Below are 17,172 nucleotides of genomic sequence, written 5' to 3' on the forward strand. Positions count from 1 at the left end.
TTTTTAAAAAATAAAAAAAAAAAAAAAAAAAAAAAAAAAAAAAAAAGACATAAAACAGCACATAATTGAGGATATTGAGCCCACAGCACCAACCCTGTGGCTCTTCAGCTTTTATTTTCACTCACTCCATACCACTAGGCCTCACTACTTGCACACATAGCTGTAGCTGCTGGCAAACATTATCTGAAGAACAGAGAAAACTCTGACGGCATGGAGAATTTATTGGGAAGGAGCAGGGCAGATACACTAAGAGGGCAAGAGGAGTGGTAGAGGAGTTGTACTACCATCATTTTCATTGGTTCCTTGGTTACAGTTATTCTCAAGCAGCCAAAAAGCTCCTTCTTTTACATCAGACCAGCGACACTCCAGGCTGGTCAGCTCAAGGACACAAAGGTGAATAGCAGTAACCAACAATTACACTGACTTTCAGAGTGTAAGGTTTTCATTTGGTGCCTCGTAACATAGCCAATAATGAGGGATAACTAAAATAAGAGAAGAAAAAAACACATACTGAATTTCAGAAGACGATATACTGGCATGACATCTTTTAAACAGTGGAACAATCTCTTAGATGCTCCCCAGTAATGGATCCTATTTGTTTGTTGCTTTTATAGCTAGACTGGCAAATGCTAGAAAATAGCCTGCAGGATATAATCTTGCCTTGGCAAGTGGTTGGGCTGGATGAACATTTCCATATAAGCTTCCTCCCAGTTCAGATTAAAGCTCTGGAAAAAGGATTTCTTTCTTGCTCTGTATTCTACATGAAATCCATATATGGATTTCATAAATGGATTTCATATAACAACCTCAAAAAAGGCCATCAGAAGTCTTGGACTCTGACACAAACTTCCTCAGAGATGACTGATACATCTCCACTGACCCAGGGACTTCAAAGCATGTCCTTTGATACTCACAAAAACAGGTCCATATCTGCAAATGCCATCAAAATTCAGAGCCACTTTCTCTCAGTTACCCAAGATGGAAAGAAACAATCCAGAACTGGCACATTAAAAGTTGTGTGGGTCTCTTCAGTTGTTACTGTGCTTAAGGTAATGTTTCCTGCTGAAATAGTGGCATGCTGACCCAGTGATTTGGCTTTGGACTCAGACTCACTTCTTGGTCTTGTATGCACTCAGAAGAAGTTTGCATCTTTCTGTACATGGTCTCATAAACATGTCTTTAGCTATTCTTAGTGTTAACCAGCGAAATAATAATAATAATAAACAGTCCTTTTTGACTCATTCCATGTGCCTCATCTCTTGGGTGGCTGTCATCAGACCATACACTGAGGCAGGAATCCAGTTATTTTAACACCTAATACAGAATCGTACACTTAGAGAACAAGAGAGACCAAGAAATGGTTGTACTCATTTGAGAGTTCTGCAGGTTTTGGGGGGCCAAAGCTCCTTATTATAATTTCTGTCGTGTTGAACATTCTTCTCTAAAAACTTATTTCTTATAAATGTCCCAGTTTAGCCACCCATAAATGGAGTCATCTAAGCCTTACAAGTCATTTTGAAAAATCCCAACCACATTCCTGAATGGAGAATTTTTACTCCAACAATATGAATATAAATTAGAATCCCTTCTCTCTTTCTCAAAATCAAAGAGCAATGCTCTTTAGAGGGTTCTATATTGTACTTTTTCAACACACATACATGCACACCAAGATCACCAATAACAGCAAACAGAAAATTACTTTTTGGCACATGAAAGGTAAGTACATATAATACAGAGCAAATAGAAAAAGAAATAAACGGAGAGTGAGTTTAAAATTGAGATTGCAGAGCAGAAATAACAGGAGAAGCACTTAAACATATTGCTGCCCCAAGCATGTGAAAATTTCAATGGAAAATAACTACCAAATGTTTCCAAAACCAACCACAGAAATCAAATGAGATTCAACTTAAGTTCAATTTATTCTGATGATTTTGTTACTACAGAGGCACACACACATGTAGCATTCATGGTTATTTCTCAAAAAATTAAACTCTTCTGGGCTCAGATTTGTATAACACTAAAAAAAGTTTTAAAGAGAAATCCCTCTATTCTGTGAAACAGCTTCTGGGAACTTTCCTGGAAATCCCAGGAAGAGAAGCCAAAGAAAATTATCTATGGGGAATTGTGTTTGTTGCTGTGAATTTGTGCTTATACTCTGATTCATTTAATTAAACTCTTCAAGCAAATCATGGGATGCAAAACAAGAGACATAGAGTAATCAATCTGTAATGAGATCATACTAGTCATAAGTTGTCCATTATGCATACGTAAATCCAGATCTGGAAAAAAGTTATACTGCAGTTACAAACTATGATTTTCAATAAAGCTTTAGAGCAGCATTTGTCGATGGTGTTACATTATATGGAAAGTGAAGACATTGTATAGCACCCAAGATTTAGCATGCTGAGGAAAATCTCATCTCTCTTTTGAAGTTATATTAAGAAAAAGATAATAAAAACACATTTCAGAAGGATATTAATGGGGACAAAGTTCCACAAGAAACACAGTGAAGAAATTAAAATAAAAGCATAGGTGTACAACAGCCATATTAAACCTCCAGATGACAAAGCCTGTGTGGCTATTCATTTCTGTTTTGCTTCAAACGAACAGTAATGTGTGAAAAACGTTCTGGGAAAACAGAAACTATTCTTCCATAAGTGATACTGGTGTTTATAAACAACAGCACTGCTAACACGATCATTTGTATTGTACTGTATTAGTAATAGTCAAAATTCGTTATGAATTTATGGTTATTGAGTAGAGTTCATTGATAGCCATAGTGAAATTCTTTTGGACAAGCGCATAAAATACTCATCAACTATAGATCTGTGGCTGTTAATGGCACTGTCTTTGAGGAGTTCTGCAGTTACAACTGGGTGAACACTGGTCTCCAGTGGTCCATAAGCAGATGTACATCTACCCATGCTTATTCTGGTGCAGTCTGGAGGAAAACTACTTTGGAAAAATTAAGGAGCCTGAGATGCTGCATCAGAAGTTATAAGTTATGCCAGTAACTTTAAGGAAGTGCAGCAACACAGATGGAAAGAGGAACAAGCACTTCACGTGGTTTTCTGCAGCTTCTCATGCACCATTCATAAGAACACAATAATTAAGCCACACCACCTTGTACCAGGACTTCTAATAGTCTTTTGAAAATCATATTCTCTCACTGAGGCTTTGAAGATTTGCCCCAGTTATACCCTGAGCACTCAGATTTCTTACAGTTTTCCATGGCATTTTGATGCTCAGGTACGACACCAGGTTGGATGAGATCATACAGGCCTGCAGAGCAAATTTAGTGCATTTCACTTAACACATTTGTAGCATTACCTGTACAAATACAACAATAGGACAGTTTTATATAGTTCAGTCAGAGCAGAAGGTAAATTAAGAATTTGCACTCTACTCTTTAAATGGATACAGACAAGAGAAATACTGCTTCAGATAACTTCTCCATCTTATTTATGTGCAAGGGGGTTACTCCAAGCCCAGCTCCCAGCATCTGGACTGGCGAAAGCTGCCAGTAAATTTAATACTGTCCCCATCATGTATTTTGGGACACAAACAGACAGACAGACAGATCCCCAGCATTACACTGTTCAAGCCTTGAACAGCAAAAATCCATCTAGAGTAAAGAAACTGGATATTCAACCCATATATTGCAAGTAATGACTTCTGTAATCTACGCTTAGAAAAACAATTTCCTCACATCACCTTTCCCAGAAAGTGAAGGATGCAATATAATATACAGTGCTAAATTAAACCTTACGCAAACATTACTGACATGTACAGATGTACACTGCTTCAAGTGCTTACTCATCGCATGTAATTCAAGCGAATGGCAAGATTCTGGGGGCCAAGGGCGAGCATTACAAGAGGATTTTTCAGCTATTCAGAATTGTGAATCAAAAGCAATGCATTGTTAAATTGAAAGTCTGTATATGAGAGGGCTGTGGTTATGGAATATGATGGCAATGAGCTCTGTACTGACTACATATGTCACCTTATTTATCATCCTTTATTATTTTTAGAATGTTCATTGCAAGGAAATACACTTAAGCAACCTTAATTCTGTACTAGAAAGCTCTCCATAAGAGAAAAGTTGGTTCCAGAACTTTTCAGTAAGAACTTTTTCAATTTCTAAAGCACTACTAGGAAAAGAAGCAATGTTCAATACAGTCTGTAATACTATTCATCATATCAGGTCATTTTAGGATACTTTCATGCAGATATTTAATGGATTACAGCTCATTTTCCAGTGGAAAAGCAACACAAAGTAAATCATTTTTACGCACCAAAAGGAGAAAAGTAATGTATAAAATCTTTCTCAGATTGTTTATAGCTTAGAAATCTGAAAAAGTCCAAACTTCTTCAAAAGCAGTTCATTAAATGGTGATATCCTTATTACCTCATGCTCAAATTTGATCTTCTCTTATCAAAGACCAAATGGACAAAGTTATGGTGGTGCCGATTTGTTAAGCAACGTCTGTATCAGTTGCCCAGATAGGACACTGCTGTCTGAAAACAGGAATGCTCACTCAATACAGATCTCCTTCCTCTTTTCTCAGTATGTCTTCCCTTTCAGCTTGGTTCCCCCTAAAATGGGATCGTACCAATGAAGCTTGCTGAGCCTAAGCTTGAGTGGCTCTGGAGGTGACTAGTAGCTCCAAAATATTCACATTAAGTCACACAGACCTAAGATCTTCTTGCTTTTTAATTGTCACCATGACAATGTCAACACTTAAATCATCAGTACTGAACATATGCAAGATGTGGCCCAGTTTGTACCTCTTGGAGGTGTTACCTAGGCTGCTTTCAGATGCACTATTGCTTCTGCTTTAGATTTCTTAGGTTTTCTTCTCAACCATAAAGCTGGAGCAATGCACTGGCAGAGAGGATGGAAAAATATCCCTGATGATATAGAGAAGATAGCAACATAATGCCCAGTTTCTTGAATAATAGGACAAAAGTGCTTAAAATGCCACCTCCAAAGACACCATTGTAAAGATACTGAGGTCATGCCAACAGCAAGCGCTTGTTGCAATCTTTCTATGGCATCGTGAGAAAAATAAGCATGTGTTACCACAATAACTGGGATCACCTGCATGTAGGAAACACAGCTACAGTAGAATTAAACAAGGGGGAATATTCCTTCTGATGGAAACGTAACACTTTTAATATTGTAATACCTTTAATGTTATGATGCACTATGAGTGTTCATTTGGCCTAAACATACCTATTCCATAAGCATGGTTGTACTTACAAGTAATGCCTGTTGAATTCTTATATTAGATGTTTAAATAGCCAAAGAAATACTGCATTTTAAAGGTCTATTTCTAACTACATCCTGGAAGAAACTTAGCTGGAAACAACAACAGCACTATTCTGACACCAAAAGCTGTGGTGGTTTACATCAGCTAAGGTTATCTGCCATCAACTAATGCTCAGGATCAAACATCACTTAAAGAATATGGTCAGCAGAGAAAATTTGGGTGCAAAATGCAGGAATGGGCTTCTGAAATCTGCAGGTGTACAGAACAGGACCGGACTGTTACAATGGAAGAATTAAATGACTTCAAGGTCTGAAGCAGCACAGATAGGATGAAATCCAGTGTTGCCTAGCTCAGTGTCACAAAGATGGCAGCTAAAAATATCTATAACCTGGGCACTTGTCAGCTGCTTGTGGAGAAGAAAACTCTAGATGGTTCAGCCAAATGTAGGGTTAGCCTCCAAAGAAATGCAGTGACGGTAAACAAGTACAATTTGAAAACACATGTGGTATTTCCAGCAGAGAAGGATGTGCTGGTTATAATGTCACTGGAATACTGTGTAAAAGTTAGGTCACTCCTTTCCAGGGCAGACACAGCTGTGATCCATATGGGGAACATCCATAGCCACAGCCCTATCACGTGGCTCCCAAGCATGTGCCTGGGCTCCCATATTTATGTCTGGGAAATCCCAAGCCATGCACCACACGAACAGGAAATCCAGTGTGTGGTAAACATGAAGAACATAGTTGGCCAGCAGTGCACAGAACACCCCAGGCACTCTGGTTGTATTGGGCTCCCCAAGAGAAGTGGGCCTCCCTTGTCCCTTTCACAGGGACAGCAGAAAGGCTCCAGAGTTACTGTAAGTATGATTGTCAGTTGTTCTATGGGTTTCAGGTAGGTCTGAGCTCTACTGAACAGCAATGATTAAATAACATAATGCATGGGTTGTGCACCCAGCATGCCTCCACACTCATTGACCAGGTGCTCTGCTGACAAGCTGCATGTTTGTCCATGGCTTCCAGCTGTCAACCAGACTGAGAGTTGAGAATGATTGTGCTGAACGAGGGACTGTTTGCTGTGCCAAGGATTGCTGATCTGAGGAAAAGGATGACAGGGGAGCTACCCTTAGCTCTCCAATGAATCTCCTCCTATACAATGCAGGAAGATGGGCTTTACAGGAAACAGGAGCAGAGGGAAGCTTCTAGGAGGATCGGAGAAATGGGAAATCCACCTCATGAGATAAGATCGAGCACCCGAATAAACAGGTGCAAAAAAGGTGATTTCCCATACTCTCCATTAGCCTCGTACTTTCCCAGAATCCATAACAGATTGAATTAGCACAGTGCTAATGAATTCTTCATCAAAACTCAGCAGCTCAGCCTTAGCATTGCCTTGACATAGCCTTATAGGCACGAAGAGAGGGGGAATTTGCAGCCTGCTTCATTCAGGACTAAGTGGAGAGAGCTCACCCTGTTGGCAAGGGCATGTTACCAAGAGCCTGATGTGTTGACCACCATGGAGCATTGCCCATGGGGACAGAACGACCATCTTCAAATATGCTGAGAACAGGGGACAGGAGAACTGCTCTCACACAGAGGGTGTGAAAGCAAACAGGTGTAAGTCCACATAGATACATTTAAGCTGGAAAGTAGAATGATCTGAACTGCTATGGTGGCAAGATCCAGCAATAGCTTCCATAATTACTGGAGGCAAAGCTGTAATTTTAGGGTGATACATGCAATATATTTCTGAACAAAGCCCTCTGTTTCAGAGGTTTCTGAAGTACTCCTAGATGCCCTACTACACATAACCCCCAAAAACTCCATCAGCTGTGAACTGCAAGCCAAAATCCAATCCAAATCAGAAATTTAATTTAAAGCAGCTCTCCTGAGCATGTTGTTGGCAGTCATTACGCTGGTGAGTAGGGACAGCTGCATCCATTCGCCATGCAGTGTCAACAGCTGCTAATGGTGGCCAAGGAGCAGCACAGGCCAAGACTTCTCCAGGACCAGCACATTTCGTGGAAGGTATTCATAAGAAGGGATTCAAAGTCTTTTATCTATGCTTTCATCAGTTAAGATACTTTACTCCTACTTTATTTATATTTTGCTGGGTTTTTTTGTTTTTTGTTTTGGTTTGGATTTTTGCACAGTGGGAGCATAATGTTAATTAAAACTAGTTAAGAAAGAAAACGTCAGTTTTTCCAAATACAGCTTATTTTTTCTTAAAGAAATGTTCCCTCAGTACCTAATAAATCTAGGGCTTGTTTTCAATAAGTTTCAAATTTGCACTCTTTCCCATTTCTACAGGAAGGCATAGACCTGTTTGATTCATTCTGTTCACATCTGCATTCCCAGCTTTATATAAAAGTATGATTCCCCATTAAAGAAGGGATTGTAATACTCTTTCTGAGAACAACAAAAAAAAAAGTGTCGTTTTATTGGTTTAAGAAACGTGAACTTGGTTTCAGGTAAGAACTAATAGCAAGAGATTCGTGCTCCCACAAAATCAACTTCATTAAAATGTCAGAACTAAAAGTGTGGTTGGACTCTGGGAAGCTGGTTTGCACAGATCTTAACCTTCAGAGGCAATTTGCGGCCCTTCAATTAAGTTTCATAGAGGATGGCAGACAGCTCCAGGTGTCCACAATGAGTCACACACTGAGAAGAATGAAACGGAACTCAGAATTTCACATCTACGTTTAAAGTGCCCGTTTAATCTTTGATTGGTTTTCATTTTTTTCTGCTGGAGCTTCAGGTGGAAATGATGGGCACCATGAAATGATGAGCTGTATCACATAGCGACGCTTGTCACAGTTCTTCCCCGCAAAGATACTGTATTGCTTAGTCTAAGAATAACTTTAAAATTCACAGAAAGTAAGAACTGTTGAACAGCTAAAAATAAAGAGTCACAGGAGGACGCGCTGTTAGGCATAAACACAGAGACCCTGCAAATCAGCGTGAGCTATTGAGCTAACCTAAACATTTTGGGACGGGTCCTAATTCTAGTGAATTCAGAATGATTTGTGGTGAGAACTAATGTTTCTCTCCTTATTTCTGTTTTCCTGCTAATGAGTATCAGATACCACATTGCAAGACTATTCTGTAAACAAAGTGCAAAATTAATCCTTTTCTGAGGAACATTTTATTCAGAGTAGGCTATGGAGGGAGGAATTAAGCCTAAGTAAATAAACAATGAAGGTAAATAAGAATACACCGAAAGTGTCACTGTCATTAGATGATGCAATTGAAAGTATTGGGGGTATATTGTGAATGCAAAATATACGATTTACGAGGAAAATCCAATGATTGAGTAAAATGCTGAGTAATTTCATCTGAGCATTAAATTATTTGCAGTTTTCTGCATGAAAGGAAAAATTAGAACCAAACCTCAGGCCCTTGTTCTGCCTCTTCTCCTCATCCAAGAGCACAGACGCTAACAGGTTTACACAGTTCCACGTCAATTAAAATGTTCCCTATACACAATCTACACTCCCCTGAACTAAGTGACTTCCAATTATCTCTGGACAAAGTTTGAGAAAGAAATACTGCACTGCAATATAAAATAAGTGAATTGCATCTGTTTCAGAATAAGAATTCTGTGCAGTTCATATTTGTCAAAATCTTTCCATCTGGCTGCAGAGGTCTATTATTAGGATGTGTCAAACCTGTCCAGAAACTTCTTTCTGTTGTTGATAAACAAGCTGTGCATTAAATCGGGAGATTTACATGTGTTCCTTCCAATTCTTATGTATGTCTGGTCATTAGTCCAAAACAACACTGCCAAATCCTGACCACAGAAACAGCAAACATAAATAGCAAAGGTCTGGAAAGAGAAATCCTGAGGTCACAAAGAGAAGGTAACTTCAAGGGAGTATCCTGGAAATTAGGGTTTGTAAATTATCATGGCCTGAAAAAAGATTTCAGAAATTAGATGATGCCATTTTACTTGACCAAAGAGAGCCCTAGTGCAAACGCCAGGAAAAAACATCAGTGGAAAACTTCACAAACATTTGTTTTCAAAGAAAAGGCTTGAAGTACAGGAGTTATGTGATGAAAGCAGAAGTGCAGAGCAGTTGTGCCTTCTAGCCCTGTGTTTGGAACACCATTTGTTGGTATCATACCTGAAGTGGTCATTTACATACCACAAGATCATTTTATGTATGTAATATACATTTTAGTGATGCTGGGGATAAAAGGTCAGCAGTTTAATCATCTCATTTCTACATTCTAATGTGGGCTGATATTCTTGCCTTTCTAGGTAAAGTAAACTCCTCCATTTTTGCTGAATTATGTGTTCCTCCACTCCATGGTTTATTCAAAAATGTCAAACCACTGCTGGGTAGAAGCATTATATTATAGGAAATGAAGGTCACCTTGGAAAAGATTATCCTACACGTGATCCCTAAAGGTTTTTCTTGAATAAATGTTTTTCTAAATGCTATTTTTCCTCCCTTCCCCTCTGAGTCTGTCACAGATTGAAAATTCAAATGTGTATGTCAGTTCAGGCAGGGCACACGCAAGTGCCTGAAATGGAAACTTGAGAGTTATTAAATGATATTATTTAAAATTCTTTATGGTTTACTGCACTTGTTAAGGAAAGCGAGACGACGGGAATCACATCCCGAGTCTTCAGCCCTGCTTTTGTCTGTTATCATACTACATGGCTTGGGTAAAATCCTGATCTCAGGGAAGGTAATGGGAGTTTTGCCGATGCTCATTGAAGGCTTTCACCAGACAGAGCTCAGGGCTCTGAAAATCAGCCGGTAACAAAGCACGGCAGGCAGCTGTGAGATTACCTCGTGGAAAGGAGGGGTGCTTCCTTCACCCCAACAAAGCCTGGACCCCGCCTGTCAACTCAAAAGTATCCTCTTAGCATTTTAAGAAAATATCGTGACTGTGCTTGCTTCATTTAAAAGATGAAAAACTAACCTTAGCTATAAGCCTGCTATTCTCATCTTTCTAAATGATGTTAGTGCATTGAAATATGCTGTCCGTGGAAACACGCTGTTATAAAACGCTGCACGTGGTGAATTCTGTTACAATCCTTTCAGAGAAGAGATTCCAGCAAATTGCATCTCCTCATCCTTCTCTGCACCACACCTGAAACCAGCATGAAAAAGGGACAATGGAAGGAGTATTATCACATTCTGCCAAGGACTTCATCTGTATTCAATGTGTATAAAATCACCACTTAAGTATAACTCTATGGGGTTCCACTTCTGGACTAGACTGTTGCTTTGCTGCAGAGCAGGCCATTCAGATAACTGTAACTGCACTGCCTACCAGGGGTCCAGCCTGAGCCCTTGAGCCACAGCAGCTCAGGAGCAGTTTGGTTGATGGGTTGTAGAGATGTGGCTGGCACAGGGGTTCTGGATAATCTGATCTCCTGCTGCTTGGAGTTGTCAGTGCTGACTACCCCATAATCCATCTGTGCACCCCCATCCAGCTCCATTCTCCAGCAGGACCTTGTGACAGCCTTGGTCAGCTGCTGTGCATCTCCTCTTCTGTGTGTTGCCCTTGCAGTGAAGCTGACTCAGGAAATCACAGAATCATAGGAAGGGACCTTTATAGATCATTGATTTCCAGCTTCCCTGACATGGGCAGGTTGCCCCCTATCAGCTCAGGCTGCCAAGGGTCCATCATGCCTGGCTTTGAGCACCTCTAGGGATGGGGCACCCACAGCTTCCCTGGACAGCCTGTAAATCTCCACTCTGAACATGTTGTCACAATGCAATCCCACTCAGGGCCAGTCAGGTAGTATTGCTAAAGCAATCCGATGGGATGGCCCCAGTTTCCCTCCCTGAGGCTGCACAGCATGGCCCTTTGTCTTGTCGTTTTTCTGCATCATACCTGTGATCATTTGGTTTTGTCAAGAGTGGGGAGCTGATCCTGCAGGAAATTACTCATTTTAACACAGCTAAGATTTTCTACTCCTTTGGATGCATGGGCCAGGTCCCCATGGGTCACTGCAGGATCACGCGGCACACACTGCAAGCAGATGTGAAAGAGCAATGGGGTGGAAAATTGTACCTTTCTGGTATTCATCAAGTTGCACTGTAAGTGGTGTAATTGCCACTATTTCAGGGATCCTAAAATAAACACAGTCACCAAAATCATCTGAGTTTAGAATGATAAAACCATTGTGCACTAAGATTGGAAAAGACCATTAAGATCTAGTTCAACTGTCAACTCATCACCATCATGCCCACTAACCATGTGCCTCAGTGCCACGTCTACCCACATTTAAAATAAAAAATAATAATAATTTTAAAAAAAAGACATCTAGCAGAATGTCCTCTCTCCAGAGACAATATGGTTTATAATCACAGCTGCCAGGATGCTGGCACAACAGGGCACTTGCAGGCAGCAGTGTGCAGGAACCTGCTATAAAGAGGGGCTATAGGAAGGAAGGGGACAGACTCTTTAGTGGAGTCTGCTTTGATAGCACAAGGAGAAATCGTTTCAAACTAAAAGAGGGGAGATTTAGTCTGGATGTAAGGAAAAAGCTTTTTTACAATAAGGACAATGAGGTACTGGCACAGGATGCCCAGAAAGGTGGTGGATGCCCCATCCCTGGAGACATTCAAGGTCAGGCTGGATGGGACTCTGAGCACCTGATGGATCTGAGGGTGTTCCTGTTCAGTACAGGGGGTTGGACCAGGTGGCCTTTAAAGGTCCCTTCCAACTGAGACAGAACTCTGATTCTATGAACACATCAGGGGACTGTCACTGGGTCATGCTGACTCACAGGCTCAGGAGATGTTTTCACTTTGGGTGAGAGCTGAGTGCTGCACTGTTGTTCTGGAATCAGTCTTCCCTCCAAAATGACCAATTCCTCTCCAACCCAGAACTGGTAAAAAGTGAGGGGGAGGAGGGGGGGAGAAGTAAAAAGCTTAAATGCAGAGAACTTTTTTGTCACGTATGTCATACTTGTCATAAATGCTGGGGTGGGGTAGGAGAACCAAGGCCATGGCTCTGCTGTGACCTGGCTGCAGTGCAGCACTCTCCTATTTCATTCAATTCCCAAAGCACCAGCTCGCTCCTTGACTCTGCCTGGGTTTTTTGAGTCGTGTATATTTATAAACAGAAAACAGGAGGGTGGAAAAGAAAAACAGCTGTCATTTGAAAGCGACGAAAGGCTACGAGGGAAATCAGTGCCAGAGCCATGCACAGCCTCCAGCCCATGGTAACCTTTCCGCAGAGGTGTCACTGAGAGCAAACAACCACCAACGGAGTTCACCCACCCCAGATTTCAGCCACGTGGCATTTCTTTCTTGCAGAGCCCCGACAGGTGAGCAACACCCCGCTGCAGCCGCTGGCAATGGGTGGCCACTCACACCAGGTGGGATGGTTCCGTTCACACGTCAGGGCTCAGTCCAAGCCCTGCTGGAGGTTTTTCATCTCCCCTGATGAAGTCTAGCTCAAACACCTGGCCGACATGGAGCTCGGCTGACATGAGGGGTGGAACCCTTCCAAAGTAGATTTTGTTTCCTGACAGAAAGCATTGCTTGCTTTTGCCCGGGAAATTGTAAAATGGAAAAATAAACATAGAAATATACCATTTCGACACATCCTCTACATCAAAGCACACCCAATGTTTTTAATTTCGGCCTTTTTTTTTTTTTTTTTTTTTGAGGTTTTGTTTTTATGTCACTGAATTTACTTGGTAGCTCGTGTTTATGGAAAGAAATGTTGAAGTGTTACTAATTACACTTATCAAATCAAGAAAAAACTACAGACACTGAGTTCTTGAAGAAAAACGCTGTGAGCTCCGTGCGGACACACACGGACGTCTGCAGGGGCAAGGTCAGCGACCGCTGAGCCACAGACTGTGTGCAGAAGAGTGAAAACAACCCACAGACAAATGTGCCACTGTAAATCATGTCCCTTAGAATATATGCCATCATCCCTTCAGTGAGCAGGAGGATGGGGTTCCCACCTTAGCAGCAGCAGCAGTACGGATTCCTAGAAAGACGCAGTGCCTTCAGGCGCCCAATCCAGCCCTGCACCCTGCTGGGGGGCACGGCCATTGCGGTGTTCAGGGAGGGAGATCCTAAAACACATCCAGCACCACACCAACCTGCGAATGGCATTGGCACATCTCCAAACTTCCCTGAAACCCAAGGCGGAATTTCGCCCTTTTCCCACTTGTATAACTGCAAACAAACGCCGTGCTTGGCCTGAAAGCATCAGCGCGTGGGTTGTAGGGCCACACAGAGCCCCTGTTTTGTCGTGCGGCAGCAGCAGCCCCACAGTATATCTGCATTTTCCTACGGCAGGAAGCTGCAGCAGTGGGGCCACTGTAGTAAAATGCCTCCATACCCTGCTCCATCCACAGCCAAATATGAAACCCCAATCCAAAAGTTTTCTTCAAGCTATAAAAATAAACCGAAGTTGTTCCCAGGGAACAGAGAAAAAGACATTTCCACAGTCCCTGCACAGTTATAAGCACTCTCCATAAGACTGAATGCTTTTTTCTGCCTCGGAACAGCCCTCTCTGATCCAGCAGAGCAAAGTTTGTTGATACTCGGGGTTGTAAACCCATGTGTTTACTCAGGCTTTTGTCTGTCAGCAGAGTTTGAAGAGGTCGCTTTGAGAGATCAATATTTTTTCCTGGGGGTTTCTTCAGAGCTACCACAATTTGCTATTGCGTCTGTTTAGAGGCTTTAATTTGTGGTTTTCAAGATTGCATAACTGCGCAGAGAGGTGGTGAGAGGCCCACATGAAGAGTTCAAAATAAATTTGACAATATAGTAAATATCTGCTCAGTAATTTTCCCTGGTCTGAGCGCCACAGAATGCCAACAGAGCCATTAGTCAGGCTGGGTATGAAGATGCCTTTATAGGACTGGGGCACATGTTTCCACCCAGATGGTACAGAACTGGAGTCACCTCACTCATCATTGACACCAACAGAAGACATCCCTCTGGGACCTCCCATCCGGGTGCCTGCTTATATTGCTTTAAAAGACACTACTTTGAACCAGATATGGAAAAATTAAAATGAGACTTTAATTTTGCCCTTTACTCAGAGTGCTCGTAGTAAGTTACATCAAAATGAACCGAGCCACTTGCCTCCCATAAGGCAACTCAGGGGTTGTACAGCAGTCCGGCAGATGTCAGCTGGGAGGTGTGCAGGGATGCACAGCCCCACATGGGGATGGGCTCACTGGAGATGGGAGCTGTGGCCCTGCAGGTCATTGGGGGGCTGCAGGTGAAAACCCAGCACTGACACCATACAGAAATGGGGTTCTCAGCATGGACACTGCACAGCATCCTCAAGCCAAGCACCCCTGGCTCTGGGAGGAAGCAACTGCAAGCGTGGTGTCAGGGCAGTGCGTGAACAGGTGATGAGCTGGGGTTGGACTTGATGATCTTAGCGGTGTTTTCCAACCTTAATGATTCTATGATACTACAAATGCAGGAGCACACGTACGTAACAGAGGGCAGTGTTCAGCGCTTCGGACAGCTCTCACAGACAGTTCTGAGGAAGGTGGTGAAGAAGTGATGTGCACGCTGAGGACTGGGAGCCCTGTGTCAGCAGAGCCGCAGGACCGGCAAGCTTAGTCTGGAATTGTGTCTAGGTCCGGGACCCCCGGGGGGACAGCCGGGCAGGCGCGAAGCGCACAGCTCCGAGACAGGATGGGACGGGACGAGACGGGCGTGCTCCGGGGACCGGCGTCGAGCGCGCAGGAAGACCGCCCCGCAGAGCTGCTCTGCCCCGCCTTCACACCCGGGCGGCCCCGCGGGAAACGACCACCCCCGGGCCGGGGTCGGCGCGGCCCCGCCGCTCCCCTCAGCCGCCGCAGCGGCTTCTCGGCCAACAGCGCCCCCTAGCGGAAGGAGCTCGCCGCCGCCGCCCCTCCTCCGCCGCGGGGCACCGTCCGCCCGCCCGCGCCCACCTGGCACCGCCGCGCCCCGACCTCCGGAGTCCGTGCTTCCCGCCGGGGACAGATCCCGCCCCGTCCCGCTCCGCCGCAGCCGCCTCGGGAGGATGCGGCGCGTCCGCGGGTTCGAGCCTCCCGTGACCCCGAGGTGACCGGGTCGGGGGTCCGTGTCCCGTGCAAAGGTTCGGCCGGGGCGGGGGGCGGCCGGAGCCAGGGGCGGGGGAAGGAGGCGCGGCGCGGCGCAGGCGGCACCGTCCCCGTCACCTGCGGGCACTCCCGGGACGGCGCGCTGCCTGCGCGGCCCCAGCCCCGCTCCGCTCGGGGGTCCGCGCCGCTCCTGTTGCACCGTCCTCGGCGGGGCCGCCCACGGAGCGCGTGCGCCGCTGTCCGTGCCTGGACCCAGCGATGCCCCGCATGGGACGCTCCGCCGGTGTCCGACAGCGGCCGCTCCCTGCCTCGTCGCACGTCCCCCGCAGCTCCCGGCGGGGCTCTCTCCCCTTTTGTCTGTGTATTTTTAGGTCATTAGAGTGGAGGGGTAGGTAATCCCCAGGCTCAAGTTCCAGAGGGGCGGGTTCTGGCCGGAGGTGGAGTCACTTTTCATTTAAATCCCCGACTATAAAATGGGCTTAAAGAGAAGCGGGATCTCAGCCGTGCCGCGCAGACCCCGGCACGCAGGGTCCGGGGGGGCGGGCAGCCCTGCCCGCAGCAGCCGCCGCGGCGATGCTCCACTCGCTGGGCGCTCACACCTTGCAGCTGCTCACCCAGGCGGCCGCCTGCATCCTCCTCTTCCCCCGCTTCCTGCTCACCGCCGTGATGCTCTGGCTCCTGGATTTTCTGTGCATTCGCAAGAAGATGCTGACGATGCCCACGGCGGAGGAGGCGGCCGGAGCCGGCGAGGGGCCGCCCCCCGACGACCCTCCGGTCTGCGTGTCCGACTCCAACCGCATGTTCACGCTGGAGTCGCTGAAGGCTGTGTGGCACGGGCAGAAGCTGGACTTCTTCAAGTCGGCGCACGTGGGCTCGCCGGCCCCCAATCCCGAGGTGATCCAGCTGGACGGGCAGAAGAGGCTCCGCATCCTCGACTTCGCCCGCGGCAAGAGGCCCCTCATCCTCAACTTCGGCAGCTGCACCTGACCCCCGTTCATGGCCCGCCTGAGGTCCTTCCGGCGCCTGGCTGCGCACTTCGTGGACATTGCCGACTTTCTGCTGGTGTACATCGAAGAAGCGCACCCCTCCGACGGCTGGGTCAGCTCGGACGCTGCCTACAGCATCCCCAAGCACCAGTGCCTCCAGGACAGGCTGCGGGCAGCGCAGCTGATGCGGGAAGGGGCGCCCGATTGCCCCCTGGCCGTGGACACCATGGACAACGCTTCCAGCGCTGCCTACGGCGCCTACTTCGAGCGGCTCTACGTCATCCAGGAGGAGAAGGTGATGTACCAGGGAGGCCGAGGACCGGAGGGTTACAAGATCTCGGAGCTGCGGAGCTGGCTAGACCAGTACAAAACTCGGCTCCAGAGCCCCGGCGCGGTGGTCATCCAAGTGTAAAAAGGACCCGGCAGAAGGCGCGGGGGGAGAGGGGAGGACGGGCGGAGGAACGCGGGGGGGGCTCCGCGCCGGGGCTGCGTGCGGGCGAGATGTGCCATAGTCCTTTCTCTATTCAAATCATGTTGATTTGCCAGCCACGCTCTGTCAATACTGTATCTCCATGTGCGTTTTGTAAATAACTCTTTTTTTTTTTCTTTTTTTTTCTTTTTTTTTCTTTTGAGAAGCGTTTACTATTTTTTAAGGCGGCTATCTTCCTTCGGGATCTGTTCCCAGCTGCGTGTGTGCGCGGGTGTGTGTCTGAAAAGTTGTGTACAAGTGCTCCGTGCTGCCCAGCAAGTGCTAACTGGGATTTCTAGTATTTCTTTGTGATGACCGATTTTGAAATGGGTTTGAAATGCCAGGAAATCGTGTCTGATGTTGTCAAGTACTAGAACTGCCAATAGCCAGAGCTGAACGGAATGTCCTATTT

At 45.3% G+C, this 17,172-nt stretch overlaps 1 protein-coding gene across 1 annotated transcript; it reads left to right on the forward strand.

The window, feature by feature from the left end:
• The first annotated feature begins 15,875 nt into the window (after nucleotides 1-15,875).
• On the forward strand, nucleotides 15,876-16,733 carry DIO3 (iodothyronine deiodinase 3). Its single transcript, XM_042814519.1, has one exon. The coding sequence runs from the start codon at nucleotides 15,879-15,881 to the stop codon at nucleotides 16,701-16,703; it is 825 nt and encodes a 274-aa protein (XP_042670453.1). The 5' UTR covers nucleotides 15,876-15,878; the 3' UTR covers nucleotides 16,704-16,733.
• Nucleotides 16,734-17,172: the final 439 nt, after the last annotated feature.

This window comes from Centrocercus urophasianus, unplaced genomic scaffold (assembly GCF_019232065.1).
Source record: "Centrocercus urophasianus isolate 14NV4802_14NV808 unplaced genomic scaffold, USGS_Curo_1.0 seq_14, whole genome shotgun sequence".
NCBI classification, from domain to species: Eukaryota; Metazoa; Chordata; class Aves; order Galliformes; family Phasianidae; genus Centrocercus; species Centrocercus urophasianus.